This window comes from Pteropus vampyrus, unplaced genomic scaffold, assembly GCF_000151845.1.
Source record: "Pteropus vampyrus isolate Shadow unplaced genomic scaffold, Pvam_2.0 Scaffold436, whole genome shotgun sequence".
NCBI classification, from domain to species: Eukaryota; Metazoa; Chordata; class Mammalia; order Chiroptera; family Pteropodidae; genus Pteropus; species Pteropus vampyrus.
In genome coordinates, this window is record NW_011889217.1 from 642462 (window position 1) to 651359 (window position 8898).

The following is an 8898-nucleotide window of genomic DNA, read 5'->3' on the forward strand; positions in this document are numbered from 1 at the left end:
GTGTCTGGCAGCTTTTAATCTCATCCTGTCCCTCCTGAGGGGGCGGGTGGGCCCTTCCCCATTCTCCTCCAGGAGGCACCCTGGCTCCCAGGGCTGGAAGGAGTTGGAAGCCTCTTAGCTCCATGCTCCAGCCTTGGGCTACTGCATAACCTTAGACTTCTTGGGAGAATCCAGGAGGGAAACCCAACCACAGGAGGCACCCAGGAAGCGAGGGTGCTACTTTGGGACAAGGCTTGCTTTATTGAAGTGAGAATCAGGTCAGAATATTACTTAGAATCGCTCTATGTAGATGGAGTCACTTAAGGGTGGGCCAGGCTGGATTGAAGGTCTGTTGTGGGGGGACACGGAGACATGGGTAAGGGCAGAGGTCATGGTTTGAGGAGCCATAGTCTTGGGCAACGTGCGTATTTTGTGGTCTTCATATTCCACGGGGTTCTCCAGTGTCTGGGGCTTCCGTGGGATGGTGGAGCTAACGAAGACCAAGTAGATGATGCCACCTAAGTAGGCACCCAGGGGTGGTGCCACCACTGGCACCCACCACCAGTTTTTGGCCCTGCAGGCAAGAGGCAGAGGCCTATTGAAGGGACCAAGGCCTGGAATATCGCCTACATCCACCCAGGCCGAGACGGGGAGTAGGGCCTGAGAGTAGACGAGTGACCCCTATCCTAGCCCAAGAGTCACCTCTGAGTCTGGGGCCCTGGTCAGCTTCGCCCTGATTCAGGAACAGGGACTTATCTGGGGGCAGGATTTACATTCAGTCCAGCAGCAGGATCTGCATTAGTGCTGGTCTGGGGGAAGGTCAGGACCCACTCCTGCCTCCCCAGGCCACCTGGCAGCTCTGCAGAACTCTCCTGTGCTGCTCCTCACATCATCTCCACTCCCCTCTCCCCACACCCTGCATGCAAAGAACCCACAGAAAGCTCACAGGAATGTGCTGGGCAGGGCAGTACCTGAAGACCTGTGTGCCCCAACCAGCAATAAAGGTGAAGAAGCGAGGAGGCAGGTCCCGGGATGGATTGATGGCATAGCCTGAGTTCATGCCCAGGGATGATCCAATGATGACAACAAGGATGCCAATCACCAGAGCCTGTGTCCCTTGCAGTGCTGGGTTGTTCTCCTCATCCGTGATGGCAGAGAGACACAACTGGAGCATCCCTGTAACTATCACCTGGGGAACAGATGCCGTGGCAGCCACCCGGGGCCACTAGCCCAAACCCGCTGGCAGGGACATGTCTTGGTACAGTTCCCATCCAGAGTTCTTGTCCTCTCTATGGTGAGGGGCTGCCTACTGGCCTCTTCCTGAGGTGGGGAGGGCCTGAGGAGGTTCACCCACCCTGGACCACTGACCTCATCCAGAAAGCCCCTCCACAGTGTCATGTGATCAGGAAGGTAGGTAGCAAAAATGTTAGCGGTGGCTACAGGACCAGTCACTGTCAGATGTCCTCCTGAGTAGTTGATTATGGCTGCTGTGGAGACACAGATGGAGTGTGAACCTATCCCTAGCTCAACCCCACTGGAGCCTAGAAATAAGGTTGTAGGATGGAGGGGCAGAGAGTGCTTCCAAGGGTTCTCTCTCCCAGACATTTTCAGTCCAGGACACAGAGGTTGAATCTGTCCATATTTCAGAGAAGGAGGCTGAGGCCAGAAACAAACAACTCAGGGAAGGACACTCACTGTAGAAGAGGCAGTAGATGGTGGCAGCAGCCAGGAAGGAACCCAGGAACTGACCCAGTACGTACACAGGAAATTTCTTCCAGGACATGTGGCCTAGTGCACAGCTGGTGAAGGTCACAGCTGCATTCATGTGGGCCCCTGAAGGATGGGCAAATGTGTCGTGAGAGTGAGAGCAGAAACCAACAACAATAATAAATAATATTGAGAGCAACAACAATATAATAAGGCAAGCATTTATGGAATACACTCATTTAATTCTCATGAGGACCCAACAAGGCAGGGACTACCATCTTCATTTCACCATTAAGGAAAAAGCTTGCCTAAGTTGACCCAGCTAATAAAAATGATGTGTCAAGGGGGCTCATTAAGAGTCTGGATAAGACAGAGGAAAGGAGTTTAGGGTATTATCCCTCCAAGTAGCCAGTGAGGGTGAGGTGCTGGCTGACTCGGAGCAAGTGCTGGCTAGAGATGGGCAGGAAGAGCCTGCAAGGAAGGGATTCCCAGGCAGGGCCCAGGCTCACTCACCAGAGATTTTCCCTGCCACGTGCACGCCCATGGTGACTCCAAAGCCAAAACTTAGGTTGACACTGAGGTAGCTCCCGAGGCTTCCTCCTAGAACCATATGGGCCACGGAACCAAGGCCAAACACCTGCGAGGGAGGGGCCTCTGAGGGGACTGCCTGCCCAGAAGCTCGGACCTCAGAGGAGGGCTCAGAGCTCAGTTTGGGCTCCTCGCCCTCACACCCTGAGCCTCCCTGCATTACCCTTAGAGACCCTCTGCCATGCCCTCTTCCTCCAGAGACTTCCTTCTTCATGACCCCTGGCCCCTGTCAAATAGGTCTCTAAGATCTGACCAGTGAGAGCTGTGCGGGGGGCATTAGAGGAACCGGAGTGGGGCAGTAGAGTCAGGGGCTCTTCCAGACACCTCCAGGCCCCTGGACTGCAAGCTTATCTGAAGTTCAGTGGAGGGGACAAGGCTTCGAGGAGGGCATGGCTGGTATGGATTGAACCCCTCAGAGCATCTGACATTTGAGCCTAGCCTTAAGGAAGTTTCTTCAAGGGATCAAACTTCATAGACTCTGCCACTAACCCACACCTCCAACCTTCACCCACCCACCACCCACCCTGCCCCCACACACGTCAGCCCTGGAAGCCAGTGGGGTTCTAACTCTCTTAGCTCAGCAACATTCGCCCTCAGGTGTCATTCCTGAACTTCTAGCTCTTGCCCATCCCTAACTGCTGGATCTCCTCAGTGATCCCTTTCCCTTTCCTAGGGAGATTAGAGTCCTGAAGCTAGGCCCTCACTCAACTTCCTTCAGCCGCCCACCTGAATCTATATCTGCCTATCCCTTTAGCCCTGGTACCTGCACCCAGTCCCTCCCTCCCTCTGCAGAGGCCTCCCTCTTGCTGGTATCTTCCAGCCTCCCCTTGACTGGCTCCCATAGACTCGGGTCTCTCCCTTCCTAAATGTAAACCTTGCCACCTCAGCTCAGCTTCCCTGTCCAGTTGTGGACTTCTGGATGCCCCCTCCCTGTGTCAGTCAGACTTCAGGAAAGAACCCACTGTCTGGCTCCTTTATCCCTTCCCTTGCTCTCCCCTCCTTAATCTGGCTTCCACATGTCAGGGACACCTAAGCTCTTTCTGAGGGCTCCAGCCTCTTGATTTCTCAAAGGTCCCTTCAGACGTTGTCTTACTTGACATTACTAACTTTGACCCTCTTAACCACTCTGAGCTCCTGGAAAGTCCCTCCTCTTAGCCTCCATGACATCTCTCTCTCCAGGTTCTCCTCTTACCTACATAGCCTCTCCCTCTCTACTGTTCCCTCTTTTTCATTCATCTGCCTCATAAACATAGATGATCCCAGAGCACCATCCCTGGCCCCTTTCATGTCTCACCCCAGTCACTCTTCTTGGGTCTTTTTACCAAGTCTATGGCTTCAGATATGCCTGCCGTACTAAATTCTCAAAACCTTCGTCTGGGAGCCAGATCCATATTTCCAAATACCCACTGGAAGTCTGGATGTTATAGGCATTTCAGGCTCTGTGTTGAAAGCCCACCGTCTCAGAAAATGTGACCCTCATCCTATGTTCTCCATCCCACTTAGCCAAGCCAGAAACTTGGATGTCACAAATGAGAGCTTCCTCTCCCTCTTCCCCCAGAGACCTAATCAGCTCTGCTTACATTCTCCCCAGATCTTTGCCTCCTCCTTGCAGCCAGAGTGATCTAACACAAAAATCTGATCATGCCCTTCATTCGAACATTCTCTGGCTCCTCTCCATTTCTAAGATAAAGTTCAAACCCAGTAGGCCACCACTTAAGAACTTTATAATTTCTGCCTCTCAATTTCATATCTGCTCCAGTGTTCTCTATGTTCAGCAACAGTATTATTACTAAATAATAATAACCATTTATTGAGCATTTACTATGTGCCAGGTACTGGTAAGCAAGTTATATCTACCGTCGCCTTTAACTCTTACACCAACATATGCATTGGTTATTGTTAGTCTCCCCATTTGACAGATGGGCAATCTGAGGCTTGGAGAAGTTGAGTTAGCTTGTCCAAAGTACACAGCCTGCACGTAGTGAGTCAGGATTTGAAACTAGGCAGTCACCTGTGCCAGACAGCCTCAAACAAAACCACCACGCTACACCCTTTGTGCCTTGCTTTCTTATTCCTCTGTGTTTTTGCACATGCTTTTCCCTCTGTATGGAATAGCTGACCCTAGATCCTGAAAAATTAATACTGTTCTTTAAAGCCACACTCAGATGGCACCACCTTTGAAAAGTTCTGTGTTTTGGACATATTCTCTCTGAGGGACCTCTAGATTCCAGACTGCTGGAAATCAGAATCTAGATCTGTGTCATCCAATATGATATGATGGCACTAGCCACATGTGGCCATTACGTACTTGAAATGTGGCGAGTCCAAATTGAGATCTGCTGTAAGTGTAAAGTACAAATTTCAAAGACTTAGTAGGAAAAGGAGAATGTAGAATCTTATTCATAACTTTATCTTAATTACATGTTGAACTGGTAATATTTTGGATATGTAGGTTAAATATTAGTAATTATTAAAATTTTACCTGTCATCTTTTTTTAAATATGGCTACTAGAAAAATTGAAATTACAAATGTGGCCTATATGGTATTTCCCTTGGCAAGTCTGTTCTAGAGTTTTTGAAAAAGAAAACCTGGAGAATTGTGGACATGGAGGCTACTGCCGAAGCCATTGGGGAGCAAGAGGCCTCCTGGAAGAGGACACAGAGTGGGACGGCACCTGAGGGCTGAACCTAGAGCCACACGCCAGCCCTCACGGGTGGGTGTTAGAAGCCCCAGCTGGAGCAGGTGTAGAAATGAGAAAAGAACAAAAAGAGAATGCGTCCTGGACACCAGGGAGAAGCAGTGTCCCAAGGAGAGTATGGTTCACACAGTCACCTGCAGCCTCCAGGTCAAGTACATGAAGGTCTGGAAAGCATCCCTTTGGATGTGACAATCCAGCAGCCATTAGTAATGTGGTGAGCACTGTACCATCAGGCCATGGGGACAGAAGTGAGGTCCCAGAGACTGAGAGGTGAGTAAGTAGTAAGGAAGAGTTGAAGGGATCAATGTAGACATCTCTTTGAGAACTTGCCTGAGAAGGAAGGGAGAGGCTGAAGATAAAGGAGAGAGAAAAGGACAGAAACAAGTACCTTAGTAGACTGGGAGGCGGGGCTCCTCCATGAAGGAGATTGGCCCACCCTAGAAGAGGGGAAGATATATAGATGCACAGGTAGGTGAGGTCTGGTGGTAAGAGGGACAGGTGAGTGAGGTGGCAGACACTGGAAGTCTACCTGATGGTTTTCACTGTCAAGCTGGAGAGCAAGCCATTTGCTGATTTAAAAAAAAAAAAAAAAGGCAAAGTACAGAGCATCTTTGGAGAAGTCTGAGAAAAAGATGAAATAGCCTGGATAGAGTATGGGAAAGGCAGTGAGCAGAGCCCACCGGCTTCCTCAAGACCCCCAGGGCACATGCGGAGGGGCCCAGGGATGGGCTGGCTTAGGGCCAAGGGTAGGATGAGGCAGGAGAGGACAGGAAGAGATGGGGCGTGGAGGTTGGGAGTGAGGCCAGGATAGTCTGACAGGCTTGGGGGGTCAGGAGGTATAGGGAATGGAGCCGCATGGAGGGTCTAAAGGCCCAGGGTCCCCATTTCCAAGTAGGAGCTCAGAACTGTTTGCTAAAAGTAATGAATGAATGAACTCCACACGATCTGTGTCACGGTTACCGTTGGCAGCCCGTGGACCTAATCCATTCAGCACATATGTTCTGTTTGGATAACTTGGTATTTATGACCAGAAGTATCAGCTTCTTGCTAGAACTCAGAAGCCCAGTAATGCTTGCCTGCATTCTGCCCTGCATGGCCACAGTCAGCCAGAGTAGTGGCAGCTATGTACTTACGCAGGTCAGCACTCTGCAGTTAGCCACAGACCCCACCACTCTGAGTTGCTCTCTCTGGCCCCTGGAATGTGTGAGTTTGCAACCCTTGCCCATGGTTTATATCTACAGCTGGTTTTCCAGAGCCCTGATGGCCCAGCCCCTCCCCTCCCTGGTCAGTGAATATGGCCCAGACTGTCCAAGTCCCTCCAACAGCCACGAGGCCAGCCCTGAGGACAACGCCCCCAGAGAATTGAGTAGAACAGTCCATTTCCCTCATCCAGGCTGCAGTAAATAGGACCCAAGGTCACACTTGCTTTTCTGTAAAACCTTCACCGTGATGACTCACTGAGCTTTCTATCAACTTGGTACAGGTCCAACAACTAAAAATAACAACACAATGTCCTATATAAGTTTAAACCTCCCAAAGTTCTTTTATAAGTGTTACTTCCCTTCAATCCTCACAGCAAATCTGAATAGCAAATGTTTCTGCTTTCACTCTACAAATGGGGAAACCAAGGCCCAGAGAGAGTTCTTGAACTACCCAAAGCCTGAAAGCGAGGGCCTTACTTCAGCTGGGGGAGAGTTAACAGGCCAGGATGTTAGAAATCCTGCCATAGCTACACTAAGGGGCAGAGCATAGAGATTAAGAGTCAAGACTCTGATATTAGGCTGGGCTGGATTTACTCTTAACTTAAACTGTGATCTTGGGCAAGTGACAGTCTTGTGGAGCCTCAGTTTCTCCATCTGAGAAATTGGGGATAATAATAGACCCTCTCTCACAGGATTATTGCAAGGATTTTGGAAGGTGTTACATGTACGGAGCTTAACATCACTGCCTGGCATGTAGTAGGTGCTCAATAATAATCTCAATAAAAGGAAGAGAAACACAGACATGTGCAGGCATCATTCTTTGTGGGTGGTACCTCTTTCCTCTATGAGTTTTCTCAGGAAGCACCCTCTTGCCTCTACAGTTCCAAGGTTTAACTGCCCTCATGGGACTGGAATGTTTTGTCATAAATGAATTACTTTGCTCTGAATTAAGGTGGGACAAAATCCAGTGCTGCCATCACAGCTCAGGAGCCAAGCAGGAGGATGGGTAATGGGGGAGAGGGGAGGGTGGGAGGCAGGGAGAAGAGAGCAGCTGAGAGCACTTGTCATAATGACCAGAGACCAACACATGTGGGCTCTTGGCTTTCTTTACACAAGTTTGCCAGCTCGATATTAATGTTTTGTTTACCAATGAGGAAGCTAATGTCCTGAACAGTTAAGATGTTGTGGAAGATCACACAGCTAGAAGATAACAGAGCCAGAGCCAGAATTCAAACCCAGCTCCAAAGCCCATGAAGGCCCCATTCAACACCCTTCAAAACCGAGAAGACAGACTCTGAGCCACAGAGAGATCTGCCCAAGGCCAGCTAGCTAGTGACTCGGTGGAGGATCAGGATAAGAACCCAGGTGTCCAGAGTCCCCTGGGCTCCATGAGCCCCATCATCTCCTACCATGTGACTCAATGCACGTGCACTCACACACACACACAACCACAGGGACACTCACATTCTCACAGACACTTCTTCTCTCTCCCGACTTCCTCGGCATGTTCCTTGCCATCTTTGCTTCCCTTCCCAGAGGCTGCCCCATCTTTCCACGGACCAGGGCCCTCTGTAAGGTGCAAACAGGCATGGCTACAGCTGAAGGGCAGGGGCTGGCTGGGGTAGATGGCAGGGCTGAAGCAGGTGGAGAGAGAGGGAACTTCTAAGAAAACTCACCTCCCGCTTGGAACAGTGGTTTCTGTCCCATCATCCACTAAAAGATCCCTTGCCGAGGTCCCCAGTGACCTCCGTGTTGCCAAACCCTACAGGCCTTTGTCGGTGCTCACCTTCTCCGACCTGTCCGCAGCCTCCCACACGGCTGACCACTCCCTGCTGTGGACCACCCCCAACCCACACTTCTGTAACCTGGTCTCCCCCTACCTTTTCCTCCCACCTTTCTGGCCAATACTTCTCAGGCCTCTTTGTGTGCTCCTCTTCATTCTTCAGAGCTCTGTACTTAACTTGTTTTCTCTTCCTATATACTCTCACTGGACAGTTTTTATAACCATCATCCATATTCTGATGAACCGTAACTCTTTACTTCCAGCCCAAACCACGACCTGGAGCTCTAGACCTCTAAATCCAACCACCCCCAGGTTTCTCACCCCGCACCTCACCTGATTACATCCAAACTGACCTCACCTTTTGCCCTGCTCTGGGCCCTGGGTTCAGAACAGCTCCTTCAGCACTTACCCCACGTCTCTGGCTTGCGAAGTCTCCTTGATTCCATCTTCTCTGATGGCCTCAAACATGTGCCTTCTTCTCCATCCCTAGACCAGTTACCATTCTCTCTCTATCTTAGGTCATTGTGACAGTCTCTTAACTGATTCCCCTCCCTCCAGCCTTGCCCATTCTGCTGGGGTTCCACACCACACCCAGAATATCCTTCTAAAATCCAAATCTGACCACAACGTTCCCCTGCTTGAAAGCCTTCAGTGTCTTTGTATTGCCCTCAGAATTAATTCTCGAAGCCTGATTCAATGTTCTCTCTAATCTCTTTCCCTGTAGTTTCCTTTCTCCTCACTTCCAGCCATGCCCCCTGACTCCCTCCAGCCCATGGCTTTGTTACGCCCCCACATATTATGAGACCTTTCTCTCCCAGAAAGACTTGGTGAGGAAGACGGAGCTCTCTCCTTACTTTCCTATGCTTCCCCCTCAGGATCCCAGCTCAGAGGCCAGGAAATGGCCACTGCGACCCGGGGGGTCAGCAGTGGGGAGGGGGTC

At 50.4% G+C, this 8898-nt stretch overlaps 1 protein-coding gene across 2 annotated transcripts; it reads right to left on the reverse strand.

The window, feature by feature from the left end:
- Positions 1-262: 262 nt before the first annotated feature.
- On the reverse strand, positions 263-2323 carry AQP7 (aquaporin 7). Of its 2 annotated transcripts, none has more exons than XM_023524076.1 (5): positions 2200-2323; positions 1675-1812; positions 1348-1466; positions 951-1168; positions 263-553 (listed from the first exon to the last, which is right to left on the reverse strand). In XM_023524076.1, exons 1-5 carry the CDS (start codon positions 2294-2296, stop codon positions 271-273), a joined length of 855 nt encoding a protein of 284 aa, XP_023379844.1. In that variant the 5' UTR covers positions 2297-2323; the 3' UTR covers positions 263-270. The 2 variants fall into 2 exon arrangements, with proteins under 2 accessions (XP_023379844.1, XP_023379845.1); XM_023524077.1 differs by having other exon boundaries at positions 470-497.
- Between the last annotated feature and the right edge of the window lie 6575 nt (positions 2324-8898).

Bases quoted from the DNA above. Each gene is read 5' to 3' on its own strand.
- AQP7 (XM_023524076.1), bottom strand. From the start codon at position 2,296: ATGGTTCTAGGAGGAAGCCTCGGGAGCTACCTCAGTGTCAACCTAAGT. The intron at 1,169-1,347 runs GTCAGTGGTCCA...TCTGTTCCCCAG, and splicing joins GGAGGGGCTTTCTGGATGAG to GTGATAGTTACAGGGATGCT. The intron at 554-950 runs GTACTGCCCTGC...TCTTGCCTGCAG, and splicing joins TGGGGCACACAGGTCTTCAG to GGCCAAAAACTGGTGGTGGG.